The following is a 23,475-nucleotide window of genomic DNA, read 5'->3' on the forward strand; positions in this document are numbered from 1 at the left end:
GTTCAAATCACTCACTCTGCCATGAAGTTAACTTGGATCAATAATCTCCCACAGCCTAGCCGACCTCAAAGGAATGTTCAAAGGAACCACATTTATAGTCCCGAGATCTATGGAGGAGGAGCAGGATCAAATAAATATATAACTCTCTCTCTCTCTCTCTCTCTCTCTCTCTCTCTCTCTCTCTCTCTCTCTCTCTCTCATGTTCTTAAAGTTTTAACCCATCAGTCTGTTCAAAAATAAAGATGCTACTGGTGACCTAGAAGCCATCCTTCATTTTCAACACTCTTTCTGGAAAAAAGTTACTTATTTACATGCCACCTTTCTCCCCAATGGGAACATCCTTCTCCTCACATCCACTGCATCCTCACAACACCCCTGGGAGGTGGGCTGGGTTGAGAGTTTGTGACTGACCCAAGGTCACACAGCAAGCTTCCATGACAGAGCAGAGATTCAAAGCTAGGTTTCCCAGGTCCTAGTTCGACACTTTGACGATGAAGCCAGGCTGGCTGTTGTGAAAGCCGGAAACAGCAGCTTTTTTAAAAAATCAAATGGAAAAAAGAAAAGCAATACTTTCTCTGCTATTAAGGATTCTAAACCTTCCGGCTGCTGCCTCAACAGCTTCATTTTGCAAATGTTCTTCTGGCCAATGTGCAAGAAGAGTTTGGGTGCCCTGGGCCTTGGTGGGGGCGCAGCACCTTGACTCTCCAGTGTGGCCATTGAGAGAACTGGTTAGGCTGGTAGTGTGGGGGTCCATGGAGGGTTCAGGAGATGGGGAGCACGGAAGGGGAAGGGTGTAACTCTGCCGAGTAGCTGGGCAGAGAGTATCTCCATGCACTTTGGGTCCAGGCTGAGCAGCAGCATCTGGCGCTGAGTTTTCATTTTGCTGTGAGAAGAGAGGTTTCATGTCCAAAATCGGGATCAGAGGGAATAAGGGTGGGGGGGGGGGGTAGAGATGCTTTAGTCTTAGCAAGAAATTGATGGTGTCCGGTTTCACTTTTTCCTGAACAAAGAGATTTTCTTCAACAAAGTCTGCTTATTAGGAATATCGACTGGAACTTCACAAGAACATCCTATCTCGCCCCTATGAAGGGGAAAGGTCATTTCTTCTCTAGGCAATTTGCAACCCTACTTTGAGTTCCTCAGGTAAGAAACTGATCCTGCAACGCTTCACCCCCAGCAGGTTAGTTTTTTGCCCTTCTCAAGACTCCAAAATGCAGGCCTCGCATTTTTTTACTGCTTTGTACTTTGATTGCAGGCTGCAGGATTTCAGGGCTGCTCGCCTACCTGGGAGTAAATACTCGAGAATAAAAGATGACTTTCTTCGGAAGACATGATGGTAATGCAAGCCTTGTTAGCAAAGGCTTGGAAAACAGCTCTGTTTCCCCACAGGCGGTAGTCAAGCCACAGGCTGATGCCGAGACGGATCCTGCCACACAGGCTGTTCTTGTTGGCCAAGAGCATCGGCTCCAGGGCCAGGAGGCATCAGCATCAGCCTGCTCCTTCTCCGCCACCCAGGAACCAAACGGCCTTTTCCAGATTGGGGCGGGGGGGGAGAAGGTTTCTTGCTGAGGAAGAATGATAGGGAGGAGGCCAACTGTCCCAACTAGCCACCCACCTTCAAGGCTGTGCATTATCTGTTGTGTGTCGAGTGGCAGAAGTCCCTGAAGCGCACATCGGGGGCTGGGAGCACTGAGGGGGGTTCCCACTTGCCGTTTCTTATCTGTGGTTTGCAGTGTCTGGTTCCCTCTTTACTCCAGCCTGACCACGCACAGATATCGTTCAGAAACGCACGGAAAAGGCCTTCCTGCAGCCGCTTGCAATCTCCTATCTCCTGGGATGCCACCAAGGGAAAGACCTGGAGCTCAGGGGAAGAGCCTCTGCCTGGCATGCAGCAAGTCCCAGGTTCAGACCCTGGCCGCATCGCCAGTTAAAAGGATCAGGCCTGAGACCCTGGAGAGCCCTAGAGAAGGCCTGTGGCTCAGTGGGGAGAGCATCTCCTTGGCATGCAGAAGGTCCTGGGTTCAATCCCCAGCATCTCCAGTTCAGGATCCGGCAGGAGGAGCTCCGAGAGAACTCAGCCAGAGACCCTGCAGAGCCACTGGCAGTCTGAGCAAAGAATATGGCCCTAGAGGGACAGGAGATCTGATTCCGCATGAGGCAGCTTCGTGTCTTTATATGATATACGAGCTGGGGAGGGAGGCTGATTTTGGCGTGCAGAGCTCTTTAAAGGTAAAGGTATCCCCTGTGCAAGCACCGAGTCACGTCTGACCCTTGGGGTGACGCCCTCCAGCGTTTTCTTGGCAGACTCAATACGGGGTGGTTTGCCAGTGCCTTCCCCAGTCATTACCATTTTACCCCCCAGCAAGCAAGCTGGGTACTCATTTTGCCGACCTCGGAAGGAGGGAAGGCTGAGTCAACCTTGAGCCGGCTGCTGGGATCGAACTCCCAGCCTCATGGGCAGAGCTTTCAGATTGCATGTTGCTGCCTTACCACTCTGTGCCCAAGAGGCTCTAGTAATAGGTATAAAAAAAGGTAAAGGTATCCCCTGTGCAAGCACCGAGTCATGTCCGACCCTTGGGGTGACGCCCTCCAGCGTTTTCTTGGCAGACTCAATGCAGGGTGGTTTGCCAGTGCCTTCCCCAGTCATTACGGTTTACGCCCCAGCAAGCAAGCTGGGTCCTCATTTTACCGACCTCGGAAGGAGGGAAGGCTGAGTCAACCTTGAGCTGGCTGCTGGGATCGAACTCCCAGCCTCATGGTCAGACAGCTTCAGACAGCATTTATGCCGCTTACCACTCTGCGCCACAAGAGGCTCTTTTTCTTTAAACACTAGCCATGTTTGAACACTAGATAGGCAAAGAGGGTGCTGCGCTCCCAGACCACACCTCCTTGGCTGAGTTGTTGTACCGAGACAGGGCTGCACAATCCGGAGACCAGAGTCTAGCCCAGGGGTTGGGGATCCAGGGAGACAGTTCACACAGTAGGCAGGGGGAGGAGCGGAATCTAGCCCAGCCGGGGCTCAGACCGAGAGAAGCAGTCAAAGCCAAAGAAGCCAGGGACATAGTCGGAGCCGAGCCAAGGGTCTGGAGCCAGAAGCATTGTCAGGTTGAGATCAGGAAACCAGGAGTCAGGCAGGCAGAGCTTCGCTGTGACGGATGGGAAGAAGGAGTCATCTGGAGAGACGGGCAGTGTGACACCCACAAAGGACCTTGCCTCAGGGCCCTCCTGAAGTCCAGCCAAGCCAGGTGGGGCAGCCCTCAGCCAGAGGGCTTGCAGCCGGTCCTAGTCCTCATCGGAGGAAGGCGGTACACCTGGGCCCTATCTACCTTGACAGCGAGCTGACAGGCGTCTGGCAAGTCTTCAGGGCGGGTGAGCATCTTGTCCCGAGGTTTTATGTAAGAGGCTGGGTCTCAGCCTGGCTGGTACCAGGCTGCTCATCCTCCAGCTTCCGGCCCTCAAGGGCTGGGTCTCCCGGCACCCCCGGGAGATCCCCCTTCCCCGGAACGCCCCCTGGTGGCAGAACTGAAGGTGCGGGCATGACAAAGAGGGAACCAGGAATGGCAAACAGGGAGCTGGGAACCCATTTCAGTCCCATCCATCGTGACAGGTGCGCCCTGGAATGTTCAGTGCCTGGGATCACTTGTGGCTCATGCTGAGCTTTTCAGCAACCACATCTGTCCAGGGCATCTCTTTTGTGAGGTGGGGGATGCACGAGCAATCCAGGTGTGCCACAAGTGGAGCAACAGCGGTGCTTGAACGGCCCGATGAGCACCAGACAGCTCAAGGAACGGAGCCCTGCGGTTTTCTCAGGGCAACCTCCTGCCTCTGCCCCCCCCCACTCCGTTTCTGAGCATCCAGGTGTCTCCTTACCTGAGGCTCGGCCTGCTGCACCTTCTCTTGGGCTTCCATCAACTCCTTGTCAATCTGTTCCAGGCGAGATGCCCGAATCTGCAAATGGAGGACATCGCAAGGTCTCAAAGCGGCCAGTCTCCTCCCAGGGACAGGGAAAGGGGGCTGCCCATTTGGTCCCCAATTTTCAAAGTCCTGCTCATCCCTTCCCCTTATTTTGTGTGTTGGTCACAAAGGCAAAGGGGTGTTTTCTCCCCCCCCCCCATTAATGGGATTTTTGTCTAAAGATACAAGGAAGCACTCTGAATTGATCAGACCCTGGACAGTGAGCACACCCCATAGTGTGGAAATAAGGATTTTGAGAGTCAGGTGATTCGTCTTGAGACAGGAAGGACGCAGGGCGAGGAGCATACCTGCCGCTAGGGCTAAAATAACTTCTTCATTTTTTTTAAAGAAAGACAGAAGCTGCACATCTGGGCCAGTGAGAACTGGCAAGCCCAGGACAGAAACAAAACCCACGTAATATTGTGGGACAAAAGCTTTGCTAATGCCCAACACGTAGAAAGGGGAAGAGCCGAACTGAGCCCAGCACGTTTCTGTCCTCAGCAGTCACCGTAAGCGCCAAGGCGCGGTGAGCAGGAGGAAGAAGTCACTTGCCACACTTTCCCTTCACTCCTCACCTGGGCCCTCTGCACCATCTCGTCGGTGGTCCCAAAACGCTCCTCCATCAGTGTGCGAATGTGCTGGGCTTCGAATTCCAGCTGCTGCCGGATCAGGTCCATCTGCATGGAGAACTGGACAGGGAAGGGCAGCGGAGTCTGGATTAGAGAGGCCAGTGTGCATCTGAGCAGGAGCAGTTTACCCGAGCAGGACACGTAGCACGTGCTGTGGGCCCTGCAGTTCTGGGGGCTAGGGGGCCGTGATGGTCTTTGTGTTCCTTACTTTCAAGAATGAAAAACAGATGCTTTTGGTTGCTTCCAAAGGCCCAACTGTTGCAGCACAAGTGCTTGCACCAGCTGTACTCTGCTAAAGCCCCACTCATCCTTAAACCGGCTTTGGGGTCCCTCTGAATCCTCACACAGGGCTGGATCTGAGGCCTGGTCCGTCTTGGCTTTGGTGGAGGCCCCAACTGATGTTCAGATCTCCTAAGAGCATCCAAGCCATACAAAGTTGTTTCCCAGCCGCCAGGTGGGGGCCTGCAGATCTCCTGAATTGCCACTCATCTCCAGACAGCAGAGACCAGTTTCATTGGAGACACTTTGGACTCGTGTGGCCTTAGAACCTGCTGAGGTCTGTTGCTCCCCATCACACACCCTGTCCTCCCCAGGCTCACTCCCAAAGCCTTCAGAAAATTCCCAACTCTGAGTTGGCAACCAGGAGCGTTGGCTGCCACTTGCTTGCTTTCTGGGGCCTCAGACAAAAGAGGCTCTTTCTCCAGTATTTTAATTGCAGGATCTAGGGACTGAACTAGGGACCTTCTGCATGCAGAGCCAGTGAACCCATCCCTCCTACTCTGGCCCTTCTGAAGAGTTCCTCCCTTTAAAAAAAAGGGGGGCCAAAATAGAAGGGTGCAGAGGAGAGCGACGAGAATGATCCAGGGCCTGGGGACCAAGCTTTATAGGAGGAAAGGCGGAGGGACTTGGGAATGTTCAGCCTGGAGAAGAGGAGGTTGAGAGGGGACAGGAAGGCTCTCTTTCAGTTTCTGAAAAGCTGTCACTTTAAGGAGGGCTGGGAGTGGCTCCTGTTGGCAGCAAAGGAATCCTTCTCCTGCAGGAATCCTTCTCCTGGAGCCTTGAGGCTGATCCTGCCCTGAGCAGGGGGTGGGACTAGGTGGCCTGCATGGCCCCTTCCCACTCTAGGATTCTAGGAGTCTAGTTCAGCAGTGGAAGGGGCTGCCTAAGGGGGTGGGGAGCTCCCCCTCACTGGCCGTCTTCAAGCAGCGGCTGGACAGGTCCTTCTCCTGGATGCTGGAGGCTGATCCTGCACTGAGCAGGGGGTGGGACTAGATGGCCTGCATGGCCCCTTCCCACTCTAGGATTCTAGGAGTCTAGTTCAGCAGTGGAAGGGGCTGCCTAAGGAGGTGGGGAGCTCCCCCTCACTAGCCGTCTTCAAGCAGCGGCTGGACAGACCCTTCTCCTGGATGCTGGAGGCTGATCCTGCGTTGAGCAGGGGGTGGGACTAGATGGCCTTCATGGCCCCTTCCCCCTCTAGGATTCTAGGAGTCTAGTTCAGCAGAGGGATGGGCTGCCTAAGGAGGTGGGGAGCTCCCCCTCACTGGCCGTCTTCAAGCAGTGGCTGGACAGACCCTTCTCCTGGATGCTGGAGGCTGATCCTGCGTTGAGCAGGGGGTGGGACTAGATGGCCTGCATGGCCCCTTCCCCCTCTAGGATTCTAGGAGTCTAGTTCAGCAGAGGGATGGGCTGCCTAAGGAGGTGGGGAGCTCCCCCTCACTGGCCGTCTTCAAGCAGCGGCTGGACAGACCCTTCTCCTGGATGCTGGAGGCTGATCCTGCGTTGAGCAGGGGGTGGGACTAGATGGCCTGCATGGCCCCTTCCCACTCTAGGATTCTAGGAGTCTAGTTCAGCAGTGGAAGGGGCTGCCTAAGGAGGTGGGGAGCTCCCCCTCACTGGCCGTCTTCAAGCAGCGGCTGGACAGACCCTTCTCCTGGATGCTGGAGGCTGATCCTGCGTTGAGCAGGGGGTGGGACTAGATGGCCTGCATGGCCCCTTCCCACTCTAGGATTCTAGGAGTCTAGTTCAGCAGTGGAAGGGGCTGCCTAAGGAGGTGGGGAGCTCCCCCTCACTGGCCGTCTTCAAGCAGCGGCTGGACAGACCCTTCTCCTGGATGCTGGAGGCTGATCCTGCACTGAGCAGGGGGGGGGACTAGATGGCCTGCATGGCCCCTTCCCACTCTAGGATTCTAGGAGTCTAGTTCAGCAGTGGAAGGGGCTGCCTAAGGAGGTGGGGAGCTCCCCCTCACTGGCCGTCTTCAAGCAGCGGCTGGACAGACCCTTCTCCTGGATGCTGGAGGCTGATCCTGCGTTGAGCAGGGGGTGGGACTAGATGGCCTGCATGGCCCCTTCCCACTCTAGGATTCTAGGAGTCTAGTTCAGCAGTGGAAGGGGCTGCCTAAGGAGGTGGGGAGCTCCCCCTCACTGGCCGTCTTCAAGCAGCGGCTGGACAGACCCTTCTCCTGGATGCTGGAGGCTGATCCTGCACTGAGCAGGGGGGGGGACTAGATGGCCTGCATGGCCCCTTCCCACTCTAGGATTCTAGGAGTCTAGTTCAGCAGTGGAAGGGGCTGCCTAAGGAGGTGGGGAGCTCCCCCTCACTGGCCGTCTTCAAGCAGCGGGTGGACAGACCCTTCTCCTGGATGCTGGAGGCTGATCCTGCGTTGAGCAGGGGGTGGGACTAGATGGCCTGCATGGCCCCTTCCCACTCTAGGATTCTAGGAGTCTAGTTCAGCAGTGAAAGGGGCTGCCTAAGGAGGTGGGGAGCTCCCCCTCACTAGCCTTCTTCAAGCAGTGGCTGGACAGATCCTTCTCCTGGATGCTTGAGGCTGATCCTGCACTGAGCAGGGGGTGGGACTGGATGGCCTGCATGGCCCCTTCCCACTCTAGGATTCTAGGAGTCTAGTTCAGCAGTGAAAGGGGCTGCCTAAGGAGGTGGGGAGCTCCCCCTCACTGGCTGGACAGATCCTTCTCCTAGATCCTCGAGGCTGATCCTGCACTGAGCAGGGGGTGGGACTGGATGGCCTTCGTGGCCCCTTCCCACTCTAGGATTCTAGGAGTCTAGTTCAGCAGTGGGATGGGCTGCCTGAGGAGGTGGGGAGCTCCCCCTCACTGGCCATCTTCAAGCAGAGGCTGGACAGATACTTCTCCTGGATGCTGGAGGCTGATCCTGCACTGAGCAGGGGGTGGGACTAGATGGCCTGCATAGCCCCTTCCCACTCTAGGATTCTAGGAGTCTAGTTCAGCAGTGGAAGGGGCTGCCTAAGGAGGTGGGGAGCTCCCCCTCACTGGCCGTCTTCAAGAAGCGGCTGGACAGGTCCTACTCCTGGATGCTGAGGCTGATCCTGCAGGGGGTTGGACTACATGGCCCTCATGGCCCCTTCCTGATTCCATGATTCTATATTCTATTCTATGATTCTCTGAGCTGTTTATAGTTTCTTGTTAGAGCTCTTTCAAGGGGGATTCTCATGCAAATCCTTGGTCGGCATTTGGCTTGCAAAACATGGACACTTCTGCATCTGACCCACAGAGACTGATGCAATTCATTTAGGGATTTTGAAGAAATGTCAAAAGCAAAACCTGTAGATGCTTCATCATTACTTGCATTTTTCATTCATTCGTTCATTCAAATTTCTGTTCCACCCCATCTTGGATGACTCAGGGCAGATTACAACATCTTTAAAATTACATAAAATACTAAAATACAATCTAAAATATTTTTGGAACAAGTTGGAGTCTAATATTGCCCACAAAAACCCTTGTCTGGGACGGAGGAGAGCATGATGTAATTTCCCAAAGAACGGATTGGCAGGTGGGAATGCAGGTGGGGTGTTCCAAGAGATCTGATGTCCGCTCTTGTTAACCTCAACCACTTTGCAAAGCCCTGCAGGACTGCTGCAGGTTCCCACAGGACTCTGGTCTCATTGGGCAGAACAAACCCTGGCTCTAGTTGAGGCTGAGCTCTGTGGGACCGGGGATCCTAAGTTGAAGTTGGTCACTGCATCTAATGCCATGTGGGGATTGCAATGGAAGAGGCAGTCCCAAAGATACCCTTGAGGGACTTAAGAGTAAGAGCCAGAACCTTGAATCTGATTTGGCCCCCAATGTGGAGCCAATGCAAGTGAGCAGGCACACGTCCTATGTGGGCCATGCACAGGGTTCCCGTAAGGCTCCATGCAGCCGCATTCTGGGGCCAGGGGAGTTTCCAGGTTAGCCTCAAGGGTAGTTCTGCATAAAGCCAGTTACAATACTCCAGCCTGGAGGTGACCGTTGCATGGAGCACAGTGGCTGGGCCGGGGGGTCGGCAGGCAGGATGCCAGCTGCTGCACCTGGCGGGAATGGGAGGAAGCCCCGTGGCCGGCACTCGTGGCCGGGGGCCCCAACAACAGTGAGGTCTCCAGTGTCACACTCAGATTCTGGTCCGGCTGGTGGACCTCCTGGTGGCTCCTGGGTTTTGGCCACTGTGTGACACAGAGTGTTGGACCGGAGGGGCCATTGGCCTGATCCAACGTGGCTTCTCTTACATACATGATCCCCCCCCCCCCTAAATATAACTCAGTAAGGTTTAGGATCTCAGTTTCTTTTTGTCTTGAGAAAGTGGCTCTCAGAAGTCAAACCCAAACCTTGATTTGGGCCCTGTTTTTATACTTAAGCAACCTCTCCCCCCCCCCTCCCGGGATCAGAACTTGGGAGGCCTCTGTAATTCTTTGGGACGCACGGCCTGCTGTGCCAGTGGGCCACTCACCGTCTCCACTTGCGGGAGCTCATCCAGCCGCTTGGAGAGGCTCTGGAGCTGCGTGTAATACCACAGTTTCTCTTTTTCCTCCTTCTCAATCTCGCTCAGCAGAAAGTACCTGGGGCCGGGGGAGGGGGGACGGAAATCAGAGAAAGAAGAAATGGGGTGGGGGAACCAGACAGAAATCCAGAGGAGGACACAAGGAATGGCAGAGAAGGATGGGCGGGCTCTGGCTTTGCATGTAGAAGGTCCCAGGTTCGATCCTTTGCATCTCCACACGACGGCATTCACAGGCCTGACCACCATTTTAAAGCCACTTTAAAATTCTGTGAGGGCCCAATCCCAATGCTCTTCTTCCCCACCCGCACCTTCTCAGGGGTCCAAAACATCTGTTTCTTCCATGAGGAACGCCTCAGCCAACCTGCCTGTGGCCCTACCCCTTGTGGCATATTTAAATCACCTTAAAATGGGAGCAGCCGCAGGTCACAGCTGCGGAAACCCTCCGACCTAGTTTTGCCCTTAAAGGATCTTGATCACCGAAAAAGGAGGTCCACGGTTCTCATAACGGAGGGAGACAAACAGTGGGGTCACACATGTCACAGTCAGGGTGCAGATGACCTTTAATGGCATGAAGAAACTCAAATTCGCACGGATGAACACCATTCAAATAAATACTCAAAGAAAATATACACAATAACACCAATGCACAGTTTACAATTTGAACAAGAGGAGAGTATTAAATCTTAACACGGACAGCTTTGGACAGCAGAGCGTGGTCCTTGTTGTGAAGCATGGCTTTCATCATTTGTAGTCCAGCCCTGCAGTTCAAACTTAACAATTAAATCCTGACCGGAGAAGGCAGGACAAACCACAGTCATGGCCTCGACCCCGGGGGGGCCTTTTGGGCCCTGGCCCCTGCCTGGTGCAATGACCTGAAAGAGCTGAGGGCCCTGCTGGAACATCTTCAGCTCCCCAGCGCCTGTAAGACGGAGCTCTTCCGCCAAGCGTTGGGTTGAGGCCAGGACATAGAAGATCTGACCGTCTTCCGCTGAGAACTTGTTTTCCCTCTCTCAAGACACTACAATTGGAAGGCAGCCAATGCAGTGGATGGGCAGGAGGTTCCAGATGGGCAAAATGAAACTCTCTATACACAGAGAGTGATTCAAACGTGGGATTAGCTGCCACAGGAATGAGCCACATTCAGAAGGGGATTAAGTAGATTCATGAAGGAGAAAGTCCATCAGTGACTACTAGTCATGGCGGCTGAGGGGAACCTCCACATTCAGAGGCACTAATCCTCTGAATCCCAGAGCCAGGAGGCAAGCTCAGGGGAAGGCCTCTCTACTCCTGAGCTCCTGTTTTTGGCCATCAGGAGGAACTGGTTGGCCACGGTGAGAAACAGGGCGTGGGTTTAGAAGGGCCACTGGTCTGATCTTGCAGGGCTCTTCTTATGTTCTTATTCTCTGTGCCAGAGAACTTGGAGGGCCAGAACGGGCAGCCACGAAGCAGATGGATCTGGGATCTCAGGCAGCTTTCTAAATGCAGCGGCAAAAATTGAGTCATGCTTTTTTCATGCAAAGGGGTCCTAGCTGAAGCATGCAATTTGTTCCTTAGGTTGGGAAGGGTCTTTTTCTGGGTATAAGGCCAGAGACGTGGAGAAGAAATGGGGACAAAAAATACGTATGAAGAGAGGAAGGGCAAACTTTATGCAATGGGATGAGCAGGTGGCAAGAGAATGCTAATATGGTGTAGCCGTCAAACTTGGATTGGGGAAGATATTAATATATATCATTATAATATCTCCCCAATCCAAGTTCGACAGCTAGACCATATAATATTGTATATTTCTGTATTCCATTTATTATAATATTGCTGTATTAGAGGGGTCACATGCTTCCGGTAGCTAACCCCAGCCAACCATCTAGCCACAGCCTTCTGCACTAGCTGCAGCCTCTGAAAGCCTTTCAAGGGGAGCCCCGCGAAGAGTGCATTGCAGTAGTCTAGATGTAACGAAGGCATGGACCTCTGTGGCTAAATGCTGGGCCCAAGTTCTCTGGACTGCGGCCACCTGTCTTTCTAAGGTGACCACTCCATCAAGCAGCATGCTCAACCTGCAACGCTTCCTATTATGGGGGGTGCGGTGTGGGATGGATAGTGCAGAGAAAGGGACGGGAGGCAGGAAGACCCGTCAGCCCCCGTGACCCACTCCGTTCTTTACCTCTCCCGGTCTAGCTCCTCCAGGAACCGGAGGGTGGCCCGACTCAAGTCCCCCAGGCTCTCTTTCCTTTGGAGGGTGACCGAGTGGGTGGGGCTGTCCTCTGGACCGTGTCCCAGGGCCGGCGGCTGGAGCTTCAGGCTGTACAGGCTGGTGATGTCCATCTGGAGAGCTGCAGGAAGAAGGTGGGTGGGTTGGCGGGCAGAGCATATAAGAAACAGGGTTGCTGTTGTTGTAGGACCAAACAATGTGGATAACTGCTCACGGATTTAGCATTTAATCATTCAGTCGAGTAGTTTACTGGCTTTCCCTCCCTGAGTGATTTACAAAAGCCGCAAAACGAAGCCACCCCCAGACAAGGGGGGACTGCCCACAGACGTCAAAAATACGACTTTGCAAATTAATCAGAAAAGAAATGAGAACATCTGTCAGAAGGAACTGGGCGATGGAGGGAGAACTGAGAGGAGCAGGAACAAAGGGCCATGTTTGGGGGAGGGAGGGCATGATTTCAAAACTGTTTCCCGCTCCAGCAGTTCCTTGGTGGCCACCAATATATCACTGCATCTAATGCAGGGGTAGCCAAACTGTGGCTCTCCAGATGTCCATGGACTACGAGTCCCATGAGGGGCTCATGGGAATTGTAGTCTATGGGCATCTGGAGAGCCACCATTTGGCCACCCCTGGTCTAATGGGATGGCCTCTCCCCTCCACCACAATTACAATAATCAAAGGAGCAAGTCTTGTGTGTGTGTGAGAGAGAGAGAGAGGGGGCGGAGGGACCAAGAAGGACGTCAGGGAAGTGAGTAGTAAGGGGGAGAGGCAAGGGAGGAATGTGGGAGGGGAGAAGGAATCTCTTTCTTCATGTATGTATGTGTGTGTGTGTGTGTGCAACGACAGCCCCCCCCCCTTATGTGGTTGTGTTCTACAGACACACCTTATGTGGTTGTGTTCCACATAAGGTACGAGAATCCTTGTTGGAAGATTTTTTATATAGTGATATTTCCATTTCTGACAGCTCTTAAATATAAAAAGCCCCCCTTTGGGGGGTGGGGGCTGAAGAAAGGAACGTGGTGCAGATGTGGGTACTGCATAAATGGACACCTTTCCCATTTTCATAGCATACAACACGTTTTCACAAAATCTCACAACAAAACGATGGGAAATATGGGAAATGGACAAGTAGGATGTGGGGGTTCTCCCCCGAAACTGTCCTGCTTTGGATGAGAAACAGGAGCAACATTTCTGGGCGAAGCACCTGCTGTTAAAATCTGCTGATTATCAACTGGCAGAGGAAGAATCAGGCTCAAGGAAGAATTCTGACTACAAGCCTGGAGGAGGAGGAGGGGGGAGGGAGTTGGTGCGCTCCATATTCGTGTGCCTCGCACCCAGCTCCCATCAACAGTTCCTCACTCTCGGAATTTGTCTCCTGCGCACAGCCTTTTTGCAGGTTTTTAATCCTGTCTTTGCAATCTAGTTCAAGGACTAAACTTGGTTTTCCCTCTCTCAAATGTGAGCTGGATGGTCATCCGCTCCTAGCACCAAACCTCTGTCGGGGTGTTGGAGTGCGGGGGGGGGGGAGCTGTCTCAATTTCTGCAGAAACGCAGAATCTGCACAAGGACCCTGGAGGCAGGCACTCACCTTTCAGCTGCTCCAAAACCTCCATCTGCCCCGAAGACACCATCACTTTGGCTTCTTGCTCCAGTTTGCCTTGTAAGTGTTTCAGGACTTCCTGATGCAGAGAAATAACAGGGGCCTGAAAACATGAAGCTCCCAAGGAGGAAAGACTACAGCGTTTGAGAGGCCAAGTCAGGGTCAAGCTCTAGAAAAGTATAGGTGGCAGGGAGATACCTTTGGCTCCCAGAAAATCAGAACTTCATGGAATTTGTGGCAGGAGCATAACCACACAACAGGAGTAAAACATGGTCCAGCACAAGACAGGCAACCCAAAAGGTTGGAACAACAGAAAAAGAAGCAAAATACATGTAAAACAAAGGTACAAGGGAAATATTTTGCCTATGTTGTACCACTGGAAAATGAGATGCCACTTACTCCATGGGTGAACATTCTAATGTGAGTAAGGTCCATTCTTTGTATGGTCAGTTTTCTAAATGTTTCTGTATGTTATTATTAAGTTAATGGAGTGCTCAATTTGACTTATACTGTGGCGCAGGGTGGAAAAGCAGCCGACATGCTGTCCAAAGCTCTAACCATGAGGCTGGGAGTTCGATCCTAGCAGCCAGCTCAGGGTTGACTCAGCCTTGGGGTCAGACATGACTCGGTGCTTGCCCAGGGGATACCTTTACCTTTTACCAAGTAAGGCCAGGAGCCAAAATGAGCTGGGTATTGGTTCTTGGACACAATATGTACTTTTTATCCCTGCATTTCTTTTGGGATTAGGTACCTGTATGCTGAATCACAGGACTGTTGTTTTGAATTGTATTTCAGCACTTCTGGAGAGATTAACTCACCTGGGGGAAATGGGCACCTGGGCAGGTGGATTCTAAGGCACTCTGCCATGCTGAAACCCTCCCTGTCCTCAAACCCCACCCTCCTCAGCCTGCACCCCAAAATCTCCAGGTCTTTTCAAACCCAGAGCTGGCAGTTCTGTCAGATTCCCTGCTTGTGTGATGGAGCAATAGTTTTTCAGAAGGACCTCGCCCAAACTTTTACAGGGATGCTAGATGACCAGCATTCTTTGGTACAAGCATATGGGGAAAAGAATAGCCCGGCTGGACAGGCCCAAGCATTCAGTCCCCCTACCCCAGCACAAAAACCCAAGCTCTGCCTTGTGCCAGCGGCTTCCCTCCTGCCCTCTTTCAGATGCCCACCTTCATATCTGAAGTCTCATTTTCCAGTTTGGAGAGATGATTCGAGTTGTCCTCCAGTTCCCTGCGGAGGTGAGTATTCTCCTTTTTCAGCGCCTCCACCTGCCTCACCAGTTGGTCGTAGGATGTAACTGATCCAGACATCTTCAGCTCCTCCATCGACTGGGGAGGGGGCAGAAAGAGGGAGAGGAGAGAGGAAGCATCAGAGATGTCACCCAGGCCAAACCCCTCCATCGGGCTTGCAACCAACCTGCTCATCTGGGGCCCCAGTCAGGTGAGCAAAGGCCGGATCTTTTAAGACACGGATTCTCCTAGGGCAGCTGGGGCCAGAAAATGTACAGAATGCTCTAACAGATTTATTGTGCAAGAACAAGAGACTGGCAGTCTTTCATTGCCAAAGGAGCAAAAAATGTAAACAATGGGGCTATGAAGGTGGCGGGGTTCAGCTTGGGACATTTCTAGGCAAATCTCAAAGATTTGCACAGCCCGGGGAAATATTGTCATGTGTAGGTTCTGGGCCAGAGGACTTCCTCGTGGGGAAAGGGGAGGCTGAGAGAGCCCTGATACTCCTGCTCGGTCAGAACAGCTTTATCAGTGCTGTGGCGAGCCCAAGGTCACCCAGCTGGCTGCAAGTGGAGGAGGAGCAGGGAATCAAACCTGGCTTGCCAGATTAGAAGTCCGCACTCCTAACCATGACACCAAGCTGGCTCTGGTTTCTGAAGACAAGAAAATTTTCTTCTTCTTGCTTTATGTTAACCTCTAGTAGAAATCTACGTATTCAAAAAAGGGAAGGAACAAACCCAACCTGTAAGACAAGCTAGGAACTAAAGAGGTTGAGAAGTGTAAACATTATTATCATAAGGTCACCCAGCTGGCTGCATGTGGAGGAGGAGCAGGGAATCAAACCTGGCTCGCCAGATTAGAAGTCATTGCTCCTGATTACTACACCAAGCTGCCAGTCTGGGTGGACAACGCTGACCATGATGGGCTGATTCAGTATAAAGCAGCTTAATTTATTCATATGAGGCGTCTGTTTCAGCTCTCCATTTTGGGAGAAGCAAAGCATCTCGAAGACAGAGAAGGTAGCCAGATCGGCCTCCTCACTCTCCTTGGCATCCACTCAGCTTTGACCACGTCCTTTTTGAAGTGAGGCCTCCAGAGCTGCACGCAGGACTTCAGGTGGTGTCTGACCAATGTGGTATGCAGAACAGGGACTGGGACATCTTGCGATTTGGATGTCTCTGTCGCTACAACCCAAGACTGCATCCACTGCATCCCACTGTCTGCTCATATTTCACTTACAGTCCACAAGGACCCCAAGATCATGTTCACACACGCTACTCCCCAGAAGTGTCTCTCCCATCCAGTCTGCCTGCTTCTCTTTTGTGTGGCCCTGATGAAGAACTCTGCCCTTCTCCTTATTGAATTGCATCCTGTTCTCGTTTGCCCACTTTCCCAGCATCCTGTGGTCTCTCTCTATCTTCCAGGGTGTTTGCTACTCCTCCCAATTTGGTCTCATCTGCAAATTTAACGAGCCATCCCAACCAACCAACATTACTGGCTTGGGATCCCAAGATGTTCAGGAAAAAGACCAGCATGCAGCCTCTTAAAAATAGAGCTGAAGATGTGGGGGCGGGGGGGGGGTGAGAGTTTCAGCAACCGGTAAAAGTGAAAACTTAGTAATCCGAGATAAGCCGCACTTGCAGGGCCAAATATACAAACTGCTATTAAGGTATGAGACAGAAACGGAACGGGTCAAGCCATGTATGATTAAATGGATGCAAAATATTGAGACAAATGTGACAATGGAACAATGGGAGTTAGTATAGTCTAGAATACCTAAGTATACTAATAGTCCCCCCCAAGGATCGCTGTCTTGCCGTGGCAAGGGGGCTTGCGTAGTTCAGTGAAGCCATGAGCTATGCCGTGCAGGGCCACCCAAGACGGACAGGTCATAGCTGAGAGCTCTGACAAAAGGTGATCCACTGGAGAAGGAAATGGCAAACCACTCCAGTATCTTTGCCATGAAAACTCTATGGACAGTTCCAAAAGGCAAAACGATATGACGCCGGAAGATGAGCCCCTCAGGTCGGAAGGTGTCCAATATGCTACTGGGGATGAGCAGACGGCTAGTACGAGTAGCACCAGAATGAATGAAGCGACTGGGCCAAAGCCGAAAGGACGCTCAGTTGTGGAAGTAACTGGTGGCGAAAAGACAGTCCGATGCTGTAAAGATTTTTATTCCATAGGAACCTGGAACGTCAGATCCATGAATCAAGGCAAGCTGGACGTGGTCAAACAAGAGATGACAAGACTGAACATCAACATTTTAGGAATCAGTGAACTAAAATGGACAGGAATGGGTGAATTTAATTCAGATGACCATCAGGTATACTACTGTGGACAAGAATCTCGCAGAAGAAATGGAGTAGCCTTCATAATCAATAAGAGAGTAGGAAAAGCAGTCTTGGGATACAATCCCCAAAATGACAGAATGATCTCAGTTCGAATCCAAGGCAAACCATTCAACATCACAATGATCCAGGTCTATGCCCCAACCACTGCTGCTGAAGAGGATGAAGTTGATCAGTTCTATGAAGCCCTACAACACCTTCTAGAAGCAACGCCCAAAAATGATGTGCTTATCATCATGGGGGACTGGAATGCTAAAGTAGGAAGCCAAAAGATAACCGGGATAACAGGCAAGTTTGGCCTTGGAGTACAAAATGAAGCAGGGCACAGGCTGGTAGAATTTTGTCAAGAGAATACAATGGTCATAGCAAACACTCTTTTCCAACAACCCAAGAGACGATTCTACACATGGACATCACCAGATGGTCAACACAGAAATCAGATTGACTATGTGCTCTGCAGCCAAAAATGGAAAAGTTCTATCCAGTCAATAAAAACAAGACCAGGAGCTGATTGTGGTTCAGATCATGAGCTTCTTGTTGCAAAATTTAGGCTTAAATTGAAGAAAGTAGGGAAAAGCACTAGGCCACTCAGGTATGAACTAAATCATATCCCTGACGAATATACAGTAGAGGTGACAAATAGATTTAAGGAATTAGATCTGATAGACAGAGTGCCTGAAGAACTATGGACGGAGGTTCGCAACATTGTACAAAAGGTAGCAACTAAAACCATCCCAAAGAAAAAGAAATGCAAGATATCAAAATGGCTGTCTGAGGAAGCTTTACAAATAGCTAAGGAGAGAAGGGAAGTGAAAGGCAAGGGAGAAAGAGAAAGATACACCCAATTGAATGCAGAATTCCAGAGAAAAGCTAGAAGAGATAAGAATGCCTTCTTAAATGAACAGTGCAAACAAATAGAAGAAAACAATAGAATGGGGAGGACCAGAGATCTCTTCAAGAAAATTGGAGATATGAAGAGAATGTTTCATGCAAATATGGGTATGATAAGGGACCAAAATGGTAGGGACCTCACAGAAGCAGAAGAGATTAAACAAAGGTGGCAAAATTATACAGAAGAACTATACAAGAGCGAGCTTAACATCCCTGATGACCACAATGGGGTAGTTACTGACCTGGAGCCAGAAATCCTGGAATGTGAAGTCAAATGGGCCTTAGGAAGTCTGAGCAACAATAAAGCTAGTGGTGGTGACAGCATTCCAGTTGAACTATTCAAAACCTTAAAGGACGATGCAGTAAAAGTGCTACACTCAATATGCCAGCAAATTTGGAAAACTCAACAATGGCCACAGGATTGGAAAAGGTCAGTTTACATTCCAATCCCAAAGAAGGGCAATGCCAAAGAATGTTCAAACTACCGCACCATTGCACATTTCTCATGCTAGCAAAGTTATGCTCAAAATCCTAAAAGCTAGGCTCCAGCAATATGTGGAGGTACAGGCAGGATTTCAAAGAGGCAGAGGAACTAGAGATCAAATTGCCAACATACGCTGGATCATGGAGAAAGCTAGGGAGTACTGAAGAACATCTACTTCTGCTTCATTGACTATGCTAAAGCCTTTGATTGTGTGGAGCACAACAAATTGTGGCAAGTTCTTAAAGAGATGGGAATACCAGAGCATCTTATTTGTCTCTTGATAAATTTATATGCAGGTCAAGAAGCAACAGTGAGAACTGAACATGGAATCACTGATTGGTTCAAAATTGAGAAAGGAGTTCGGCAAGGCTGTATACTGTCGCCTTGCCTATTTAACTTGTATGCGGAGCACATCATGAGAAAGGCGGGATTAGAGGAGTTGCAAATTGGGATCAAGATTGCAGGGAGAAATATCAACAACCTCAGATATGTAGATGATACCACTCTAATGGCAGAAAGTGAAGAGGAACTAAAGAGCCTGTTGATGCGGGTGAAGGAAGGGAGTGCAAAAATTGGCTTGAAACTCAACATCAAGAAAACAAAGATCATGGCATCCGGCCCTCTCAATTCCTGGCAAATAGATGGGGAAGAAATGGAGATAGTGACAGATGTTATTTTCCTGGGCTCCAAGATCACTGCAGATGGAGACTGCAGCAAAGAAATTAAAAGACGCTTGCTCCTGGGGAGGAAAGCTATGGCAAATCTAGACAGCATCCTAAAAAGCAGAGACATCACCCTGCCAACGAAAGTGCGTTTAGTCAAGGCTATGGTATTCCCATTTTGGTAGTTGGTATAGTGGTTAGGAGTGCGGTCTTCTAATCTGGCATGCCGGGTTCGATTCTGTGCTCCCCCACATACAACCAGCTGGGTGACCTTGGGCTTGCCACGGCACTGATAAAACTGTTCTGACCGGGCAGTGATATCAGGGCTCTCTCAGCCTCACCCACCCCACAGGGTGTCTGTTGTGGGGAGAGGAATGGGAAGGCGACTGTAAGCCGCTTTGAGCCTCCTTCGGGTAGGGAAAAGCGGCATATAAGAACCAACTCTTCTTCTTCTTCTTCTTCTTCCCAGTTGCAATGTATGGCTGCGAAAGTTGGACCATAAGGAAGGCCGAGCGTCAAAGAATTGAGGCTTTTGAACTCTGGTGCTGGAGAAGACTCTTGCGAGTCCCTTGGACTGCAAGGCGAACAAACCGGTCAGTCCTAGAGGAGATCAGCCCTGACTGCTCTTTAGAAGGCCAGATCCTGAAGATGAAACTCAAATACTTTGGCCACCTCATGAGGAGGAAGGACTCCCTGGAGAAGAGCCTAATGCTGGGAGCGATCGAGGGCAAAAGAAGAAGGGGACGACAGAGAATGAGGTGGCTGGATGGAGTCACTGAAGCAGTAGGTGCAAACTTAAATGGACTCCGGGGAATGGTAGAGGACAGGAAGGCCTGGAGGATCATTGTCCATGGGGTCGCGATGGGTCGGACACGAATATGCACATAACAACAACAACAACAAATGCTAATAGTCAAATACTTAAATTGATATAAAATGTTTTACAGGTGGTATGTGACACCAAAAGTGATCGCCAAAATTGCTAAAAACTGTGATAACAAATGCTGGAAATGTGATGATAAAGTAGGCTCTTTCTTTCATATGTGGTGGAGATGTGAAAAAGTTTATAAGTTCTGGGCAAAAATACACACTGTTATGCATAAAATGTGGGGTCTCAGATTCCCTATGAAAGCCGAATCTATGTTATTAAGTGTTCCTCCGCAGTGCCTCCCAACTCACACACAAAGTTTATTCTTCTACACGACGACGGCAGCAAGACTGGAATTGGCCAAGAAATGGAAAACGCAAGAACTACCCTCGATAGAAGACTGGCTGAATAAATTAGCTGACTTTGCCAAGATGGCCAAACTGACACTGATAGTCAACGGAAGAACAGAAGAGGCCTTTCAAGAACAATGGGGCCCTTATCTGAATTACCTAAGAAAATAAGTTAAAAGGGGATTGAAACGGGGAATTAAGTGTATCAATTGAAGAGCATAACCTACTTTTTTCTGTATCAATAATGTAGATTACTTGTATTGTATTATCTTTAATCTTGGAAAATAAAACAAAACATTTTCAAAAAAAACAATAGGTTGTTTTTTTTTTATGTTAAGGAAGTTCAGACTGATCTCCGTATCTTCGTTGCTTCCAGAGTTCCAAACTCTTCCTACTTGTGCAGCACAAGGAAGGGTGCCGGGTGTGCTCTGCAGGGCCCTGCAAATCCTTAAACCGGGCCTGGCTGGGAGAGGACACGGGCCGCAGCTCAGAGCATGCAGGACTGGGTCTGATGTACCAGGACTCTTCTGAGGACATTTCAGGTCTGTACGGAGCCTGTTGCCCTGTGCTGGATGTCCCAGGCTAGCCCTCTTTGTCAGACGCCAGCAGCTCCGTAGGGTCCGCTCTGGTTAGCATTTGCATGTGAGACGACCAAGGAAACCCAGCAGGGTTGCTGCACAGAGGCAGGCAAAGGCAGCACCTCTGCTGTCCCTTGTCCTGACCTGGAGGACTCCTTGGATGGGAGACGACTGTCAAGGAAGTCCAAGATCACTACACAGAAGCAGGTGATGGCAAGACCCCCGTCCCCCGTCCCCTTCTTGCCTGGGAAACCTTACAGGGTCACCCCACACCAGCTGCAACTGGACAGCACCTTCCTCCCACCTCCCATGGGAAGCACCCGCTGGTCCCCTCCTTCTGGAAACATCCGTGGCCTTTGTGTGAAAGCCCCCGCCTGCGCCTGAGCAGAGAGAGGCCCAACCGGCTGGCCTCCGGACCTTGGACAGGTACTCCTCCCAAAAGCGTCTGCATAGCATGAGGAGTGAGACTCTTTCCTTTGTCTGATCCCCGCTGCTGAACCTGAGCGATAGCCTGCCTCTGAACATGGAGGTTCTCTTTGACATCTCACAGCAAAAAAGCGATGGAGTCTCTCCAAGAGAACTGATCCCCCCCCCCTCCCCGAAGACAAATCCGGCAGGCAGGGTCTCCCCTCCGCGGACACACTCGCTACTCTTTGAGTACTCCCAGACTCACCTGCTTTCGAAGCTGGGGCCTCTTACACCGCCCTCCCCCCCCCCCACACACACACGCCGTGCAAAATCGGGAGCGCCCCGGAGCGTACGCAGAGTGCCGCCCCATTGTCTCTAAGCACTCACCCTCAGCGGGGCGTGAGAATCCGCCTCCCTTGAAGAAGGACCGCGCTTTAGGATTCCCAAAGGGAAATCTCCCGGCAAAGGGCGGGCGGGAGGGTCTCGATCCGGCTCACGTTTCCGCGCGAGGGACGCCTTCCAGCCGTCCCATTGGCCGCCCCAATCCCCAGGCAGGCCACCCGCTGGACCCCCGCCCGCCCCTCCCCTCCCCTCCCCTCCCCTCCCCCGCCCCCGCTTTGTCTGCCTTCGCTTTGTCTCCCCCTCCCTCCCTCCCAAGCAGCGGCCAAGACCGACGGGGGGTCTTCTCCGCCCCGCCCCCCTCCCCGCAGGTGGCCCCTGCCCCTCGCGCCCCCGCCCGCCACGCTTGCTTCGAGGAGCCCCGGAGGGAGGGGGGGGAGACTCACCCGGCCAGCCCCTCGCGCCTCTCCCGCCGCCCGCAGCGCCCCGTCCCCGATGGCGCGTGGCCCCCGCCCCCCCCCCGGAGGCGCCTTTGTCCCGCGCCAGGCCCTTCCAGGCGCGCCGGCGGGGCGGGGAGGGGAGGGGAGGGGGGGGCGGCTGCCTTCCAGGAGACCTGCGACGAGACCCCCCCTCCCCCCCGCCCCCCGCAGGCGCACGCAACCCACCCGGAGGCGGCCGGGGCCCGGGGCAAGGCAGAGCAGGCCCTCCCCGGGGGAAGAGCCGTCCATCGCTGGGGAGGCTGGAGCGGGTCGGCGGCAGGAGGAGAGCGGCGTCCCGGGGCGCCTTCGAGAGGAGCCCGCCCCAGCAATGCTCGGCCCCCGCCCAGGTGCGCCTTCCCCTTTCAGGGGCGCTGCCGCTGATCCCGACGGGCCGCCATGGCCTCCGCCTGGGTCTAGCCAAGGAAGTGAGGAGGGACTGGGGGGGGGGGGAGCTCCTCCCCTGCCCCAAATTGTGCTCGTCTTTATGGTGCCGGGGGGGGGGGTCATCACTGGGTGATCTTGGGCCAGACACTCTCTCTGAGGCCAGCCTACCTCACAGGGTTGTGGTGAGGATAAAACCTCATGGCCTGCCCGCAGATTTCGTGGCTCTTTAAGATGCTACTGGACTCTTGATCATCATAATCATCTTCCCCAAAATCCCAAGGCATTGAAGATCAGTTACCGATTGATGAAATGATCTTACAAAATTGTAAAAAACCCCAAACCAACCCAAATGTTGCTTGGCTAGATTACAAGATGGCATTTGATATAATTTGATTAGTTAATAAAGACAGTTTGAATATTCAGCAAAGATGTAGCAAAGGAATTTGACCATGATGTTTGCTGAATAAGCACTGAAAAGATTGTTGAACAAGAAGAAATCAAGATGCCAAACAACAACATCAAAGCACTGGCGGGGCTTTGAAGAAAACTGCAACTATCTTGGAATTTTGGATGCCAGCAATATCACATACTCTTGTTAAGAAAAGTACAACCAAGGAGTATTAGCAAAGACTTTAAAAGGTATCGTGAACAAAATGAAATGGAGGCAACAAGGTAAGGGCAATTGACACCGTGGGCAGCCCCAGTTCAAAAACACACCTTTGGCATTACCAGTTGGAAACAAGCAGAACTAGAAGCAGTAGATGGTGCTACTCATGAGATAGTGACAATGCATCACTCACCACACCCTGGAAACTACGCTGATCGCCTTTACTTAACAACAAAATGATGGATGCCATCTCCTGAAAGTCAAGTAAGCCGTTGAAGAAGAAAACCGAGCACTGAATGGCCACACCGGGGAAAGCATTTGAAGTGTAACTGGCAGACTTCTTGAAGGTTAGAGAAACCAAAGGAGACTCCCCAAAAAATGAACTCAAAACTCATTTTGACAGCTGGAAGGACAAGCACTTGCATGGGCAATACTTGCATGACACAATGCTGATACCAAAACACCTGGAAGTGGCTCCAAAATGGGCAGCTGAAGGAAGAAGCAGAACGATTCCTTCTAGCTGCACATCAGCAGGCACTCAAAACAAAAGTACGAAAGCCAAGAGTCAGGAGACCAGCAGGGATGGCACCAGATGTTGATTTTGCAAGACAACAGAAGAAACAGTCAGTGCCTACAGAATTATTGCTTATATTAAG

The 23,475-nt window shown here is 51.7% G+C and overlaps 1 protein-coding gene across 5 annotated transcripts in view; it reads right to left on the reverse strand.

Moving 5' to 3' along the window:
• Positions 1–23,475, reverse strand: part of APC2 (APC regulator of Wnt signaling pathway 2) — an 88,904-nt gene that overhangs the window by 39,388 nt on the left and 26,041 nt on the right. For 3 of the 5 annotated variants that reach the window (XM_077331412.1, XM_077331414.1, XM_077331415.1), the window contains exons 2-7: positions 14,359–14,517; positions 13,169–13,259; positions 11,533–11,701; positions 9,324–9,432; positions 4,530–4,643; positions 3,871–3,948 (exon numbers count right to left, since the gene is read on the reverse strand). In XM_077331412.1, the coding sequence (XP_077187527.1) occupies positions 3,871–3,948; positions 4,530–4,643; positions 9,324–9,432; positions 11,533–11,701; positions 13,169–13,259; positions 14,359–14,517 (720 nt within the window). Of the gene's footprint in view, positions 1–3,870; positions 3,949–4,529; positions 4,644–9,323; positions 9,433–11,532; positions 11,702–13,168; positions 13,260–14,358; positions 14,518–21,397; positions 21,546–22,014; positions 22,233–23,475 lie in introns of those variants that run through there. The other 2 variants (XM_077331411.1, XM_077331413.1) reach the window with 2 other exon arrangements.

Source organism: Paroedura picta, chromosome 4 (assembly GCF_049243985.1).
Source record: "Paroedura picta isolate Pp20150507F chromosome 4, Ppicta_v3.0, whole genome shotgun sequence".
NCBI classification, from domain to species: Eukaryota; Metazoa; Chordata; class Lepidosauria; order Squamata; family Gekkonidae; genus Paroedura; species Paroedura picta.